The sequence below is a fragment of the Neopelma chrysocephalum genome, unplaced genomic scaffold, assembly GCF_003984885.1.
Source record: "Neopelma chrysocephalum unplaced genomic scaffold, ASM398488v2 Primary Assembly neopelma1_303, whole genome shotgun sequence".
NCBI lineage: Eukaryota > Metazoa > Chordata > Aves > Passeriformes > Pipridae > Neopelma > Neopelma chrysocephalum.
This window is the reverse complement of record NW_020897965.1, coordinates 35,415-53,868: the sequence shown is the minus strand read 5'-3', so window position 1 is coordinate 53,868 and position 18,454 is coordinate 35,415. Positions and strand designations below refer to the sequence as shown.

Below are 18,454 nucleotides of genomic sequence, written 5' to 3'. Positions count from 1 at the left end.
TCTTACCCAAAAGATCTGTCAGATTTCTAAACTAAAAAAGCTGTATAAAAAGAGTAGAGCCATAGCTTAACACAAATCCACCAGGGTATGTGGTAAAGGGACTCTAGGGTATGAGAAAAGTCAGTCAATATTGTGGTTTCCTAGTTTCCGCAATGAATCTCCAAAAGGACAGTGCTCTTTCATACCTTACCATTTATGGTTACAAAAGGCTTTGTAATAGGGGAACTAAGTTAGGAGTTCAGCCACAGCAAAGCAAACCCAGAGAAGTACAGGAAGGAAAAAAATAATAAAAATCTGTTTCAGCTCTGAGCTCTACTACTATCTCAAGTCTGTCATGTAACAGAAGTTTTTTTTTTTAATTGTCAGTGAAAGCAGCATTTCATCAAAAACTGTGAGTATATTTCTAAGCCAATGTTTTCTCCTTGGGAGCATGCAATAGCTTTGGGTTCTGAAAAGTACAGTGTTTTGGGAAGCAACAGGCTTTCTAAATCTGCAGCACTATGGAGGACAGCACAGATAATTTTCCTGTAGCATGTGAGTTAAGTTGTTCTCTCTTTTGTAACTCGATGCAATCTGATCATTCTTCACAACTGTTAGCAAAGGTAACAGTAATATTTTCACAAATTAAGAGTATAGAGCTCATTTAAGATCATAGCTTTTATTCATTTTAATGGTAAATACACCTTTACTCTTAGGAGTTTCACAGCTTTGGGTGTTGAGCATTACTTTAGAGGTTGTGCGTAGTTTACCATAAGTAAGGCACTTAAACTCTTCCAGACTTCCCTAAAACCTACTCTTAAACTGATTTCTTCTGTGCAGCCCTGTACAGCACAGAATCAAAAACAAGCACTTCAGAAAGATTTCAAAACTGCTGAACTAAGTAACTTCTTTTTTTCCCATTTTTAATTTTTTTAAGAATGACCATGTTTAAAAGCTAAAAGAATTAGTCTTAAATAGCTGCATATGTTTTTAAAGAGAAGAAAAAGCTAATTTCTTTAATTCACTCTAGTGGCACATCAGGTAAACAGTACAGCAACAAAGCAAAATTATACAGCATATTTCATAAAATAAACATAGTTGTATCATGTTAAGCAGTCAAAATATTGCTGTTTCAGGTTTCCAAGACAACTATAAGAGAATCTTCTTTGCTGTGCACTTTTCCATCGAGGTTCAGCACCACCTTATTCTGTAACATACAGTACTTGTGGTCCCAGATACACAGAAAACTTATTAAGTAATGGTTTCTTATCAATTTACAATGAACAAAACCAGTGTTCTCTGGCCCCAGCACCCCTGGTACCAGTAAGAAACGCCTCTAACTGCTAGAGGAGGAAACTGAGGGTGGGGAGAGGGAAAGAAAGTGACAACATAAATGCAGTTTTGACTTCAGCCTCTTGTAAGTGGTGGGGCAGCTGATGAGAAATGGATGAGTGTAGGATTGGAACAGAAAGGAAGAATCTAAGCAATGTTGAAATACTCACGAAAACACAGGTAGGCAAGTGTGAGTGATCAAACTAACTCTACTCAGAGATAGTAATAAATATGTAAACACAAGCTCTGTCCCAATAACATAATCTGTACAGAGCTCATATTTACAGATCTAAAAATTTTGCCTTCTGGTTCCCACACAATGCACTTGGCCAATAAACTGTCACCAAAAACTATGCTCCTCTTAAAAACCCAGCAAAGCTGGCAGTTTTTAAGTTGTCCATATAAGGTGTTTTGAGAATAAAACAAGGTGACTATTAAATAGGCACTTGACAGGAGAAAACAATAGGCTATTTTGTATGTAGAGGCTGTAGAGGCCAAAGGGTCCTGGCCTGTTTAACAAGTCCTCATCACATTAGAGATGTGGATAACTTGCATCACTCTTCTTGGTATGATGCTGTATTAGAACTTGATTCAATACTTAAATACTCACTGGAAATTCACCATACAGTGTGAGATACACCAGCTAAAAAAAAAAAAACAAAAGACCAGCTCACTTAATATTTATTCCCAACTTAAATTCAAGAGAGGGATTTAGCAGCCTTTCTCCTGCAAGCAAGATGAATTCATCACTATTACTCATACTTTATCCAAGTTAAGAGCATCCTATAATAGCTCAAGAGAGAGGTCCCATCCAAACTCATGGAGGTCACACCACTGGAAACTGCTCAAAGATGAGGGAGGAGGAGGAGGCAGACTTCCTGCCAAGTATCAAACGTCTCTAATCAAAACAGGGGACTATTCCAAACCTGACCAGATGGCATCCCTAGTATTATCACCAGCAGCTGTCAATGCAGTGATTATAACTGAAATTGCACAGCTAATGTACTGTATAATTTAAGTAGATTGAAGATTAGGTAGAGGGAACATTATGAAAACATTTGCAGTTTATACATTCCTAATAAATAGGGAGACAGCCCACAAAATCTTCAGTACAAAAATACATTTAAATTTTCTACTGAAGGCCCACCTTGTATGCTTCAACATCTCCCAATTCAAATTTGCTCAGACTTCCTGGGCCAATCAAGTCTTCTGCAGTGCTTCATTTTCAAAGACCTAATGATTTTGTCTGAGGAAACACTAAATCAGCTCTTTCAACACTTGTTCTAATATACACAGACAAAGCCAGGAGCCAGAGAAAATTTTTTAATCTGAAAGAATTAACCCTTTACAGAACAAGGAAATTCCAAATAAATACACTTTTCCATATGCATGCAGCATTGCTTTGTCTTGAGAGTTGGAAAATGAAGGATTTCCAGCAGAAGAACATAGGAATTTTTATGTAAAAAAGAAAAAAATCCACGTGGGTTTCCTTTGCTGTTTAGTGTTTCCTCTTAAATTTTTCTGTACGTTTGAAATAGCGTTACAGATTTTTTCTGATCATCTACATTTGAAAGCAGAAAAAAAATGTACCAGGAAATGCGTATTTCAGTTTGGGGACCACATTTACAGCTAATCTGGTTCAGCAATAGAACAATGACACCCCTCATTTACACAGCCTGAAGACCTAGCTGCTTAGTTTATATATCCATAGAAGCACTTAATGAGATATTTTCAATGAACCTTTCTTGTTAACACACTCTGCATAATTTAAATGTCCTTATTCACTTTGGGGAAGAGCAAATATCTGAACTGGGGGAGCAGAGGCAAACAGGATCACTCAGCAGCCCATGCAGAGAGCCAGGGTCAGGCAGTCTGGCTTGTGTCAGGACAGGGAACAGCGCTGCACTTAATGCTGGGAAAACCCTTGGCCACTTGAGAAAAATTTCCAATTTACACATACGAGTTCCTTTTGTGTCTTAAAGAGGTAGACTTGCAGTTTTAGATACTAGAAGCATGAGCTTAGTGGTACTTCTGCTGCGTGTGTGACCGACATTCAAGCAGACTGTTGGAGCAATTACATTTCTTATTAATTCTTTGGTTAATAGTCCCATGGTTCCTGTTTTCCATGTAACAAGGGGGTTGATTACCTTGCTATTTCTCAGTGTAACTGGATTAGTTCAGTAAACATAATGGCTCATCTAAAACTCAGTTCATTTAACAGCACTGGGCCACCAGAAGTTTTCCACAACCCACGGTGGCAGTATCAGTCTTTCATTTTTTCAGTTTCTCACAGAAAATTAAAGATTAATCATTGTTACTGTATGTAAGAATTTCTTACTAACAACACATGTTTTCACTCACCTATCTTTAGCTTCCCACTGTGCTATAAGGACCTGCTACCACATAGTCTTGGGGTCTGTGCTCCAGGACCAATGATATTCCCTTATTCCATTTTCCCCTCTGACCAAGCTGCACAATAGGTAAAGGAGAGTCAGTTTAATGTGTCTTAATGTGCCATGTTGCCCAGTATTCTAAATATTTTGGAATTCTTTGGGTTTTATAAATGCTATTTCCAATTTTACATGAATATGCAGGTGCAGCACGAGCATGCTGGCACTATTTGATGCCACACATTCTATTTATAACACCATTGACCAAGCAAAACACAATACAGCCTTACTTAAGGGCATTAGCTCACATTCTGCATTAAACTCAAATGCCAGTAAACAGGGAAGGTTCGTCTTATGGCAGTTTTCAAATTGAGATGCTTCTTAAAATGTCAATGTGTACAATACATAATCATCAGAAAAAAAAACTCCCCTCAAAATGCTGTATGCAAAATTCCCAGTGGATGTTGATGTTTTATTTAAAGTGGAATTAAATATGGAGCTGGACAAAATTCCACACTGTAACAGTAACTCCTTTAGTTTCTAGGGACACCTAAGAACAGCCTTTCACTTTGATATCATGTACAAGCAACTTCAAAATAAGTACTTAAAATTTGCAACTATCCCCAAGTTATGCAAAACAACCAAAGGTGTTTTACTGTCCACAGATGTCTATTTTTATTGCTAATAGCACAAACATTCAGGTGTTATAGAAGTCTAAAAACAGTAGCATGTCAATGTTCAAATACTTTTTTCCTTTGATCATTGAACAGTCAAAGTGAGGCACTTTTACCAGTGAAAACCAGAACTAACATGAAAGAAAGCAACATCCAGAATATATTTCCATTCTTTCCTTTAAGAGCTGAAACTCACAGCTTTGAGAGCTATCTCATCGTTCACCAAATTTAGCGTGGTCCCCTACCTGCAGTAGCAGCACAGCTCTGCCAGCCTGGGGCAGATGGAGACCACCTACTCACAGACAACCTGAAGAGCCTATTTGCTAACTTTGGTTTGTACTTGTCTTACACTGTATCTAAATTTAAGTCTGAACACAGGTGGATTTAGGCAGAACCACACCATCCTGAAGGCCAGCCAGAAAGGATAAACACTAAACACACACCTGAAACTATAATCCTGAAAATGCACTGCATGAAGCTGTGCACCATTGCCTTGCACAGGAGAACAGGACTGAAAACTTGTTCAGCATGTATGTAACATATTTTCCTTTTCTCCTTCTGCTCTTCTTTCCTCTTTTATCTCAAAAAAAGCCCACACAAATCTTGCCAGTCTTGTCCTCTGCCATAGCAATGGCTTGTGCCATGTTTTCATGAAAAAACAAACCCCCAAAAACCTGGAGTCACAGCTGTCAGTGAAGCAGATACTGTGAGTTGAGCTCACAGTGAAAGTTATGGTCCATTTACATAGTAATCCTATATATCATAATGATTTAATGACATATAGATTCACAGCAATTATTTTCAGATTCTCCTTATCAAAGCATTAGGAAGATCATTTAGAACACTCTTTGACAAGGGAGTGGGGGGGGCTAATGCTAGTCACTCACAAGCTCGGGTTCAGACAGCAATGTCCAAGAGCTCCCCTAGTGTTACACCAACATCAGGTTTGGAGTATCCCTGAATGGGCAAGGCCAAAAAACTTGCAAAAGTCTGAACTGGAAATCTTAAATGCTGAATTTTAAATTATTTCAGTTCTTTTGAAATAAGACAACCACATTTCAGACTACTCCAGAAGAAAAGGCATCATATAAAAAGGATTCCATTCTGGGAAGATTTTCCCTTTATGCAGCCTTTACCAATAGATAACAGAACATCTCTTACATCAGAGAAACAGCAACATAAAATAGACTGAATTGGACTGTTAACAGAATTCTCCCCAAAAGTTATCAGGTTTTCCTACCCCACCTCCTAGCCTATACACACATACACTTGTTAAAGGTCTATAGGGGAAATTTAAAAAGTGGAAAAGGAGTCTAACAAAAAACACAGTAACTTTTTTTTTTTTTTAAATTCTAGTTTTGCAAAAATTAGACTGTTCCTTCATGGAATATATTGTATTTCAGACACTCGCTACACAACCACAATAACTGTCATGTTTTCCCTCTCCTTTCTGTATTTGATTTTGTACCAAAAAGAGGTTGTTCAAGTTTCACAACTCTAGGTCATGTTGGGAAAGAAGCTGGTAACTGCTCAGAAGAGAGGGGAGACAAGAGCCCTGTGCCTGGGACTGGGAATGGTTGCATGCTCCATGATGATGTACTTTTTTATTGGGATCACCATTGTGCCTTTCTACACTAAGAGGTAATAACAGCCATTTGTTTATGAAATAAAGCTGTTCTTTTTCTTGTCATCATCAAATAAAATTATTAAAAAAGTGATAAAATATATGTTAGTACATTGTACAATAAATAAACAATGTACCCTCAAAGAGCTCATAAGGATTTAAGACAGAAAAAAGGAGAAAAAAAAGTGAGCCAAGATATTAGGCACTTAAAAGTAACCACAAGGAAGAGAAAATTATGCTCCTTGGGGCTAAACAAAACAAAATAAAAAATAAAACATTTAGTGTGAAAACACATAAAGTCAAAAAAACAACCATGCTTGTGGAAGCTTGACAATGAAAAGCCAAGTCTTGCAAAATCAAATCAGTTTTAAAAAGCTTTTCCACATGCAGGAGAGTGTTGTGTTTAATAAAAATATTAAAACTTGAGCAACAGAAGTCAAGATAAAATTGTTCACTGGAGAATCTGTATCTTACTTCTAACTCAGCCATGATAAGAAACTAGCACAGAGTGTGCCAGAAAATGTTGCAGAATACAATTAATGCTGAAGGAGTTACTATTATCCACACTTTTATTTCATTTTGCAAATTCTGCCTCCACACAAAAAAAACAATTTGCAAAAAATCAAAGTAACAAGACAAAGAGTGCAGCTCACTTGTTCACATTTGAAGATTTTGATAGAGAAAGTGAGGATATCCACCTCGTTCTTCTTGCTAGAGCATCTTTAATCTCAAAACTGTTTGAAAACCATTATGTTTAAAACAGAGTAATTCATACATATTTTATTTCTTTTCCAGCCTCCAGATTACATTACAAAAGACAGATGCATGTAAAGAGATTAGTTTGTATGAACTTGAGTGAAATTATTTCTTGACTTTTTTGCCACCAAAGCATACTGCTGTGAGCAAAAGTTTATTGCATTATCAATAATAGAAGAGTAACTCTTGAGAAAAGGGGATATGCAACAGCAAAAATTTAACTTTATCCAGAAAAAATCTGGCTTCTTATTCATGCAAAAGGCCTATGCAATAAAGAAAAGGGGGAAGGGGAAAAACAGCAGGAAGTGATCTGAGTTCTGAGGCTTATTGAAGGAAACTAGTCAAAATATTTCTGAGACCAAGTGTACTGCATTCCAAGCAGTTACTACCAAACATTAAAATCCATAGCAATTTTTTTTCTTGAACAACACTTGAAGCCTGTTAAAGATGGGTAGGTCAAAATCTAACTGCAAAACACAGAATGCATAACAAACAACAGCAACAACAACAACAAAAATGCTTTCCTGCACTTCTTCCCTATGGCAGCCTTTCTCCAAGTGCAGCCATGGAATCAGGGTGGACACAGTTCACCACAGCAGGATGGAGTGGCCATGAACTCCAGCCATGCCACCACACACAGATGCATCTCCACATGTAACTTTCAACAGATGCTTCTAATGGGCTAAAAAACAATATCTTTTGTTTTGGGTTTGTAGCATTTGGACAACAGAAACTGTGTGCAAGGTACTCAAGGCCAACATCGAGGACAAAGTTCTCTGCCCAGACAGCGAAGGCTCAGAGGATGAGGACATCTTTTCTTATCCCTGCCTACAGGTGTGGGTTAATCTGACAGCCTCGGGACAGGAGGTTATGCTGTACCAGACTGAAGATACACTGGAAAGAAATCCTAAGGTGATGGTTTTTAAACAAAGCAGCACAGTAAGAGCAGGAGTTGCTTGTCTTTTACATATTAATGTCTGGTCTTGGACCACTGCTGTGGCAGTGCCTAGAAGCTCTGTTTGGAATTGGGGTTTGGCACTGTAATAATGAAGTGACATTCTCAAAGACTCAAGGGTTTTTTTGAGCACCCATGTTATTGGTTTCCAACAACATAACTCCAATCTGTAATGTCATTTTTAAAACGTTCCAAAAATGACATAGTTTTGGATTTTATTTTAAGCATTACATCAAACAGTAAGTTAATGCTTGTTAAGGAATTACACCAACATGAACATATAACATTTGTGAATATTTTAAAATATTTGTCTCCAAGTTGAAGACCAATTGGAACAATTAATTTATAAGCTGTGGTTTGCCCAGTTCCATGTTGAATTATCATGAGAGACCTGAATTTAAGAACCATCCAAAATAAGATCACAAATCCCAATTTTACTTGCATTTTAGGCATATGATATGAAGCAGGGAATAAAGAAAGCAGAGGAAACAGCAACATGATGCACATTTTAGACAGAAAGAAGAAACAAATAAGTGATTTTGGAAGATGATCACACACAAAACTCATTTGTTTTTGGTTTGGTGTGCAGCAGTTTCCTGGACTCATGGAGAGGGCAGTGGCACTGTAAGGTAGCACCTGTGTAAGGCAGAGATCCTGGGTATTGTGGTAGAGATCCCTTGGTCAGTCATTTTAGGGATCTCTTCCCCAGAGGACAAGTGCATGGGTGAGATAGAAATGTGGGTGCACAATATTCATTTGATTTTAAAGGTCTGTGAAAGATTGGGGAGGGGGAAAGTGAGGGGTGTTATCCTTTTGTTCCTGCCAGGGTTTCTGCTTGGGAATCAGCAGAGTGTTCAACGTTTTCGGGCTTGTTCCCCTAGAACAAAAAATGCTCCTACAGGTACCCAGTTCCAAGAAAGGTCAGGTTTAGTTCAGTTCCAAACCCATGAGTATTTCAGAGGCTTTATTCCAGCTCAGCAACTGTCTTAAGGGGGAAAATTGAAATTCAGATCTTGAATGTCCAAGATTGAATTACTTTCAGAATCCAGAATAAACATGCTCAGACTTCAAGTGCAAAGAGTTAGAGTTTCACACAATGCAAACCTAATAGCATAAAACACTTAAGCTGAAGAGAATTTTTCTAACTAATGCCTATCTTTATAGTGACTATCTCAGGGAAAGTTACATGTAATAAAGCAGCAAAGCAGAAATTATCCAGTGTAGATGGAAACAAGTCTTGTTCACTGCAAGACGAGGTGATTTATTGATTTCCTACCTACTTGCATTACTGCAAGTTTTCAGGTCAGGAACCATCCTCCCTTCTGCCTTGGCCAATTTCCAGTTTAATATACCTAACCATTATTAGATATCAAAAATTATATTGCAGAGAAAAAAGGTTATGAATAACAAACAAAAAAAAATGTGTGCTTCAGAGTCTAATAGTATTTCCACTGAAGACTAAATAACTGCATTCTGTGTTACAAGAACAAGTAGGAAGCCTCCAAAAGCCATACTTGCTGTATTTTTCTACTAGTTACAACCAAAGGCACACAGTGAAACAAGCCAGTGTGAATTTCTGCACAACACTTTTCTGCTGTGGCAGTGCCTAGAAGCTCTGTTTGGAATTGGGGTTTGGCACTGTAATAATGAAGTGACATTCTCAAAGACTCAAGGGTTTTTTTGAGCACTCGTTATTGGTTTCCAACAACATAACTCCAATCTGTAAATCTGCAGACTGGGGGCACAGACACACTGATGGAAACAGGGAAACATTGCAAATGGGTTATGGACATAACCAAGATAATCTTCAAGGATGCCAAACCACAGAAGATTTTGTCAGTACTAGCTTGACATTTTCCTCAATCTGATTTAACTACAGACTTTGTATTAGAGTATCCATTATAATGAATCACCTTAATTTCTTATTCCAGTGCTCGTACGTCCCAGACAAGTCGGAGAACTCTAAAGAAGTTAAAGCACGAATAGAAACAATTGCAAGCAATTTCAAGAAATACCACACTTTCCCGTGTTACTATGATCCAGGAGGAACACAGACCAATGTTATTTTAAGCAGACTTTATCCCCCAAAAGGCCTCCTCTTTGCTTTCCTCTGGCCTACGCTCATGTTTACTGGTGGATGTCTGATTATTGTTCTGGTAAAAATTAGTCAGTATGTTTCTGTTCTTTCTGCTTGGCAGTAGAAAATAAATTTCTAGCACAAATTCTTGCAAAATATTAAAATGCCTTTGTTCTGCCTGTTACTGGGATTCTGTGACTCTTAATATACCAGGTGTCCATCCAAGGGCAGGCATTCCAAAGAATTGAATGGCACCCACTATGGATGGCAATCCATTACCCAAGGAGAAAATATGATTCCTGGGAATGTCTGAAAATACCCCATAAGCACACGGACCAAGTTACTGTCTATTGTTTCCCTGGGCTTTATGAAGTACAGCTGCTTTGCAAAGCTACAATTCAAGTTTACTACTAAACTCTTGTTCCACATTTTAGATGTGGTGCTAGTTTTCTGACTGGTTGAGATTAGCATGTGCCAGATCCATATACATCATCACTGGCAAACACATCCTTTATACACTTATACACCGACACATTATGTACTCATGGTATATTCTTCTTGTCTGTTGAGAAAGGCAGCTTCGTTATGGTGCAAAAAAATGTTTGTTTTCATGGCTTTCTCTCTGCTTTTGGGAAATGGAAGGGAGAAAACCACTCAAAATATACACACACAGACTTTACAAAACTTGCCCTCTAATCATCTAGCACCAGTTGTATATAAAGAAATGCATAAAGTACAGGGTACAGTAAAGAAGTTCATACTAGAAGTTTTTGTATTTAACTCAAATTTTAGTCTTGCTTTATTTGAAACAGGTGCACCACTCAAGGAAGGTTACCTGCCTGCTATTTGCATAGATTATAAAACTGTTGAGGAGAGGAAGCTAAGACATAAAGAATATTATTATGAAGTAGGGTCCTGGTTCTGGCCAGGACAGGGTTAATTTTTTCAGTAGCCAGGAGGAGGCATGGCTAGGACCCTGAGGTTATGCTATACCACCTCATGTCATTTTCCAGGGATGGGGAAGGGCTCCCTTCTGGGTCAGTAGCATGGGCAGAGGGAGCAGTTGGGTATTGTTGGGAGTGAGAACTCATGCAAATCATTCATTTCTTGTACACTCTTTTATTAGCATTGTTGCTGTTACTGTTGCTGTGTTCATTGTCTTATTTCATTGCTGTTTCCAGTAAACTGTTCTTACATCAGCCTGTGATCTTTACCTTTTGCGCCTCCAATTTTCCTCTCCAGCCACCCACAGGGAGGAGGGGAAGTGAGCGAGCGGCACATGGTTTGGAGTGGTTTGGTGGGAACAGTAAATTGGGGAATACCATTCTTAAACCACAAAAAGTAGAAAACATCTGTGATGCCTTACTAAATACAAGAAGCTAATGTAACCACAGATAGAAGTTTACATGCCTAGCAAAAAGATATTTCAAAAGAGGTATTTTTGTTTCCAGTGCTAAGACTCCTAGGAATGCTCTGATGCACATATAGAGACATTCTCTGTTCTCTCAAAATAACTCTGTTTCTCTCAGCCAAATTTCAGCTGCAACTGGGCACCAGAGGAACATGAGATACTTCCCATATACTGTATTTGACTGGCATTCGGAACACAACTAATACATGCTTTTTCATCACACAACTGATAAACCACTAGAAGCTATCATTCACAGGAAAGTTGCAGGGCTTAGATATAAATTTAAATTCATTAAATTACAGTGGAAAGAGTTATTCTTGTTAATGTGGCAAAATTCTGTATTGTTTATTGTAATAAAGAGAAAGGTTGAAATATTAACCCATTACTTGCATTTTCTAACATTACAAAAGGAACAGTGTCAGAGTTTGCTTTTCATCATGAAAATGAAAAGTACACCAGGATAGGACAAAATAGCAGTTATTATCCTCATGAACACTCATTCAACATTCAAAATATAGATGGTTATCTATAAGAAATGTACAAAAGGAAAAATTACCCACTCTAGTGTTTAAGATTCAGACCATGTAAGCAGGGGCTGTTAAAAGAAAACAAAAGAAAAAAAGAAAAAATCTAAACCTCAGAAATTAATATAGGAGGAGCACTGTGTCCACAGGGAAGACAGTATTTACATCTTCATACAACACTTTTGTGAAATCCATTTGAAGTTTTGTGTATATAGAATTTTAACTTCTCTCATTCAGAAAAGTGAATGTTCAGCTGGCACAGGTACAGGTGGTTTGGGTGACCAAATTGGATGGGAAGGGGAAGGGATCCTACTTTGTTAGTTCATAAAAAGCTGAGACTGGAGTGTAACAACAGCTTAAAAAGTAGGCAAACAGGTAGGATACCTGTTGAAGGTAATGCACTGTACTGGTACCAAAGGAGATGACCAAGCTAGCCGTGAATAGGATCTTTCAAAGCTTTACTCCAAATTTCATTTTTTAGCAGTTTAGTCTCCAGATTGCAAAGTTGAACTTGCTCGTTAGTACTTTACACTCAGTCCAGCAAATTGGCAGCCCTGTCACCTTGCTCCCCTCCCAACTCAGCAGGAGATCAATGAAGGTGGGATGTTGCTGGCAGTCCCTGTGGCCCCAGTTACTCAGGAGTCAGTGCCTTGTGTTTGAAGAGCAAAAATTCAGCAGAGCTCAGAACTTGGCATGAAGCGTGAAGACCAGGAGTAACTGCTTCCCACTTGCCCTTGGCTTCCCAAGACCATCCCCTAAAGCCACATCCCCTCACCTCCCTACTCATACTTGTCCCTGATAATAGCAGATGAAGATTTCTTCGGAGTGCAAGCTGTGTCTCCAGATTTACCTCCTCCAAAAATAAAGCCAGTCAATTGTTACATGAAATCACTTATTTCCCTCCAACATGTACACATTGCAAGTACTCCTTAAGAAAAACCCTGCTAAAATTTTGTTCTCTAAAAAACTAAAACTTCCTATTTGGACAGAAAATGTTGCAAGTAAAAACAGCCAGTGCAGAGGGAAACCTACACACAAATTGGGAAACTCCATTGTTCTGGAGTCTTGCCAAACACCGCTTCCTTTTTAGCCCAAAAGAAAGAGAGGATTTAAATGTAAAAAGCCAAATATTCTACTGCAGAAAACAAAATGTATAGACACCACAGAAGTCTGTTCTTGTTTTTAAATAATATTTTGATCATGTATACAGTGTTGGTTTTTTTCTACATTTTTGCAAGTTTAATGTTAAATACAGATATTCTTTTTCCTTCACACTTTCACTTTCTCCTAATGTTAAAACTAAGTGTTTTACAGTACATGAGGCTGATGAATTATTCTTTTAAGCTTTTGTAAATATTTTTCTATGCTTTTTCCATCTATAAAAGTTTTAATTCACTAGAGAGTGAAGTTTTAATAACACACTCTATGCTTCTTACAGCAACACAGAAGGAAGTTTCTGTTTGGTTGGGATTTTTTTAATGTTATTGGCTTATACCACCAAGTCTACAATAACCCTGATGAAAAATACAATTTTTCTGAGATCCAGTAAAACACTTCCTATGAGAAGTGCTGCCATACAAGCAATGACCACTGCAGTTACACAACTCAGTTTCTCAAAGCAGAGTAGATGATCAAGGTATATATTACAGCATTAGAACTCCTGCCAGCAGAAGAGAAGCAGTAGCACAAGGAGCTGGAAATGAAATTCATACTTGAAATCTGGTTGACTACACATAGCTTTGACCCGCATTGATGCTTAGACCACAGGAATAGTCTTTGAGTCAACCAGAATATGTAGGGATCACAGAGAGAATGTAGATAGATTTCTAGACCCTGATGAATACTTTAGTTGTACAGGCCCTTTATATATCTATATGAATAATAGTGTTTTCCTGAAACTCTTAAAAGTCCTATTTTTCAAGTGCTGGGCACTCTTAGGAGTAGCTTTTCTTCTTAATGTCAAATAAGCTTTGATATGGTGATCCTGCTGGAAGACGAAGAACAAAAGATCCAGCACAATTATTGAGGGAATTAGCATTCCTCCTAGGCCAAACCCCCCCCCCCCCAAAAAAAAACCAATTGCAAAAGGTTGTAAAGTGAAGCTTGCCCCATAAATGGGAAGCTATTTTTCTGGATGAGTGGGATTCAGCTTTCATCAGCTTGTAATAACATAATCTTTCTCCAGCGTTGATGAGGTTGCAACAACAGCAACTGAAGAGGAACCTACGGGACACTGACTTGCTGAGAAGCCACCTGTGAGTCACCAGCATGTTCTTAATGTATCTAAACAATAACAAGTAACTTCTGACTGCCTCTGACAATTTTGGTTTCAGTATCCTGCTAATTGGTGCCATTTTTATTACCTGGTCCTCAAAGCAGCAACAGGGCAGTATCATCGAGAAGACTCTGATCCTCAGAGATTCCCCACTCGTTGGATAAACCTGTGGCACTTGACAGCAAAATGCTTTCCAACTGAGTAACTGGGACTTTGTTCTTAGTTTAAGGGATTTGAGGGGGGCGAGGGGGAGGGTTTGATTGGTTCATTGATTTTGGTTTAGTTCTTTTATTTCTTTTGGGGTTTTTGCTTGGTTCTTTTTTTTAATAAGGAAATGAGGAAAAACATAACCAATTTAGGGTCTCTAGACTATTCACTATTCAAAAGCCACACAAAATAATTCAGATTTTTACTTTTGGCAATTTTGATAATATAATAATGGCCCATCTTCGCGAACGAAGATTTGGGGAAAGGTCTTTTACCTTTCCAGCCTGCGCAATGGATTTTTTAGGTGAGACACAGCCTGCGCTGAACTGAGCCCACCCTTTAATCCTAAGGTTCATCTGCCGGGGCCAAGCAAGCTTGGACAATGGCAGTGAGGTCCTCAGGACGTAGGTTTGTTTCGAGTGTCCTTCTCATAGATGGATGGCCACACAGGGCTAACAACCTCCATCAGGCCAGGAGACCGGGGAATCGAACCCGTGGTCGCAGCAGTGAAAGTCCTGCACGCTAACCACTAGGCCACCAGGGGTCTCTGGCAATTTTGATAACAGAAAGAAAACAGCATTTCTGGTTAATTGAGTAACTCCAGATTTACAGCCTGGCCTGAAGTTAAAAAATACTCTAGTACAGGAAAAATTATGATCAGGATTGACTGGAGGCAGTTATCCTTTGCAGGAGAGTTGGAGTTGTTCAGCCCAGAGAAGACAAAAGAAGACCTTAGAGGGGAGAACTTAGAGGTCCTTCCAGTGCCTAAAGGGGCTCCAAGAGAGCTGGAGAATGACTTTGGACCAGGACCTGGAGTGGCAGGACAAGGGGAATGGTTTCACACTGACATAGGGCAAGGTTAGATTGGATATTAGGAAGAAATTCTTCCCTGTGAGTGTGGTGAGGCCCTGGCACAGGTTACCCAGAGAAGCTGTGGCTGCCCCTGGATCCCTGGAAGTGTCCAAGGCCAGGTTGGATGGGGCTTGGAGCAACCTGGGCTAGTGGAAGGTGTCCCTGCCCATGGCAGCGGGGTAGAATGAGATGATCTTGAAGGTCCCTTCTAACCCCAACTGTTGTGTGATTCTACTTCCTACCTCTTATAATTCCAGGCAGATTTTCAGAAAGTCTCAGCATGCTAAATAGGTTATTCTGTATTCAGTACTTAAAGCAAGTAAGGAGAGCATCTGAAAACACTCCAACTTCAGCAAAAAGATAGCATGATTTATATTACGGATGAGAGGCAGGGGAGAGAGCTGTTTCTAAGGATCCACCCTTTCCATAAAGTATTTGTACCACACCTAGAACAAGATGACTTGAATGAAGCAAATACTGGGTGTTTAGTCAAACCAAACTCAAGGACATTCTCATATAAACTCTTTGAATAGTCTCTAAATAATTTCATTCACATGCTTTAAAATCTAATGAGACAGTACAATGTATTACACAGATGTCTCTAAAAGAAGCTCAGAGATAGAGGCTAAGCACAAGAATAGTGTTTGATACACCTATGAATTTATAGCTTGCTGCATAATTGTCTCTCTGCTGGAACATTTCAAAACATTGGACATGCTTATTTGTAAAGTGAATAAAGAAAAAAATCTTGACTTCTTTTTGGAGATGACTTTCAATAATCACATGACTCCTAAGTCACCAGGGCTGTCAGCCTCAGCAGCCTGAAACTATAGCACCAGAATTTAAGCCTAGTCTACAGAAAATAGTGATCATTCCTTGGAAAGTCCTCAAACTTGAATTACCCTCTGATTTGTAGCAGGAAATCCCCACTACCACAACTGAATCTTGCAAACCCAAAATGAAGCCTGTCCCTAAATGCTGCCTATAGAATACACAGCTAGGATGAAACAGATAAACAATGTGAGTAAATAAACTATCTTGCCTGTTGAGTTTTGGCACCACAATTTTTGCCATTAGTGCAGTGTTGGGTTTTCTTAAAGGATATATTACATTCATTATATAGAGGTACTGTTGTGTGAGGAAATGTTTGCTGCCGTTACTTAAACAGACGGTTGGGTTTTTTCTATGACTGGAATAGTGAAACCTTTATTCATATCTGTCAATAGTTGGAAAACCAGGGAGTTACAACTGCAAAATCTAGATGTCTGGCTAGCCAAGGGAGACTTGGAGTCCAAAAGATGAGGGAAATGAAATGATTCACTGTGACATAGAGATTGCAGAGATTCTTCTTTTTACACATCCAACATCAAACCTTTAGCCTTGAACTTGACATGGAAGAATCACTAGCCCTTTAAAGGGGTGGTTGTTTTGAGGGGGTTTTGGTTTTTTAAACCTTCTGTAAATGCACGTTTGTCAGACAGACTGTGACAACAGAAATGAACACTGTATTAGAAATTATGTTTCAAGCAATTCATTCAGAATGTCACATCGAAAAAGCTGCATGAAGATACCCATTGATAGAAGTTTTAAAACAGCTTATAAAATATTTCCATGGGTAAAATTTGTAAAGTCTTCATTGTTCCTTTTATACCTACAGATATTCCCCTCCATAGCCAGTGAAATGGTTCTTCATGCCTCACAAGTGGACAGGAAATAAGCCTTCTGGACTGCTTTCAGCAAAGCAATGAAATAGCACGAATGAATAGAACTTTCAAAGGTGTTAAAAAATGGTACTATCAAACAAATTGCCTGAACTTGAAATACATATCATTTACTCTTCAGAAGTAACACATTAATGTAGAGACTCAACACACTAATTCAAGTACACCCCCACACCTCTAAGAAAATAATTTGGGGTTCTTCATGGTCAGGGCAGATTAGCTGGCCTGAGAACAAGATAACATTGCCCAACCACCTGTAATGGTTCCTGGCAGTTTCTACTCTGGGCAGTTGTAACAATACTGCACTCAGGAGCCTTTTCCAGAATACGCTGCCAACATCCCTGAAAAAAAATGCTTAGCACAAGCTTAGGAACTGGTTTATACAAGCTGGTTTATTCCCCTCAGAATGGTCACCCAAGGGTCACCTCTGCATTTTCTGAGTAAACATAGTTCTTTTAAGAGTGCCCTGCTGTTTGTGCTTTATGCACAGGACCTCTAAGCTTTGTCTTAATATAGCAGAACACGTTAGGTTTTCCTAGTGGTAGTTGTTTTGTTTTGCTTTTTCAGGGAAAAGGAAAGAAAAAGGGAACCTTTCAGGCAAGGTGAGATAAATTATATATCTCTTGTCACATAATAGACATCTAAAGAGTCCCTAGAACCATCCTATGATGCTATTTCCAGTCATATGTTGTGAAATAATTCAGCAGGCCATCAGGATGACTGACACAGTCACAGCTGGTGGCAGGCTACAGGCTGGGTACCTTACACACAAGAGGATCCCAGATCCAGATTGCACTGTTTAAACAAGTGGTTGTCAGCATGGGAGACCTAGTAACTGAAGCTCTCATCTTCCCCAGCCACTGAAAAAGAAAAAAGAAAAACAAACAAACAAAACCAAAGAAAATACAAACAATCAAAACCCCCAACAATAACAAATTAGGAGCTTCTGTAGTCTCACATCCTCTTTAAAAGTTCAACGAAAACAACATTATAGGAAATCTGATGCCCAGCTGGTTCTTCACTGGAAAGCAGGATTTTTTTCCGGTTATAAATAAAAACCTACAGTAGCTGTTTTGGAACAACATTAGCAACATGTGCATTCCATTATTTTATATTCTGAAAATCAACATTCTTCAGGTTCATGATTGCACAGAATTTATCTATATGGAAATGCAGCAAATCACCCATTCGGTGACATTAAAAGTCTCTCAAACAATGTTGAGAGCAAGTATTTTATACAGCTTTAAAATATCAAGACTTTACAGGAAGTTAGTATAAAAAAAGAATTAAATTTAAAGACTCAAAATGATGACAGTTCATGATGTCAAATCACAGGACTGTACAGCAATATGCTTATGCCTATTAAGATGAGAAAAATTTCTAAGAGGATAGAAATTAATTCAAAACAATTAATTCTTAATTAATTAAAGAAGAAGAATCAACAGACAAAGTGTAATTCCATTGTCCCCATCTTTTCAACTCAACTCAATTCTCTGTCAAAACCAGAGACTGACATCTGATTGCAGTAGACCAGAAATTAAGAATTTTTCTGACTGTGAAAAATGAAGATACAAATTCCATCTCTAAGAATTAACATATGCTTTTTCCACAGTTCAAGAGCTCAGTGACTAAAAGACACAAAATTAATTCCGTGAGACCATTCCCATTTGTCTCACT

General features: G+C 38.4%; 2 protein-coding genes across 4 annotated transcripts in view; one reads left to right on the top strand and one right to left on the bottom strand.

Annotated features, from left to right (window-relative positions):
* Window positions 1-18,454, bottom strand: part of KCNIP1 (potassium voltage-gated channel interacting protein 1) — a 443,767-nt gene that overhangs the window by 395,114 nt on the left and 30,199 nt on the right. The window lies entirely within an intron of this gene.
* KCNMB1 (potassium calcium-activated channel subfamily M regulatory beta subunit 1) lies at window positions 209-10,986 on the top strand. Of its 2 annotated transcripts, XM_027705030.1 has the most exons (5): window positions 209-391; window positions 5,851-6,016; window positions 7,472-7,499; window positions 7,590-7,667; window positions 9,642-10,986. In XM_027705030.1, the coding sequence occupies exons 2-5, from the start codon at window positions 5,880-5,882 to the stop codon at window positions 9,909-9,911; spliced, it is 513 nt and encodes a 170-aa protein (XP_027560831.1). In that variant the 5' UTR covers window positions 209-391; window positions 5,851-5,879; the 3' UTR covers window positions 9,912-10,986. The 2 variants fall into 2 exon arrangements, with proteins under 2 accessions (XP_027560831.1, XP_027560830.1); XM_027705029.1 differs by having other exon boundaries at window positions 7,472-7,667.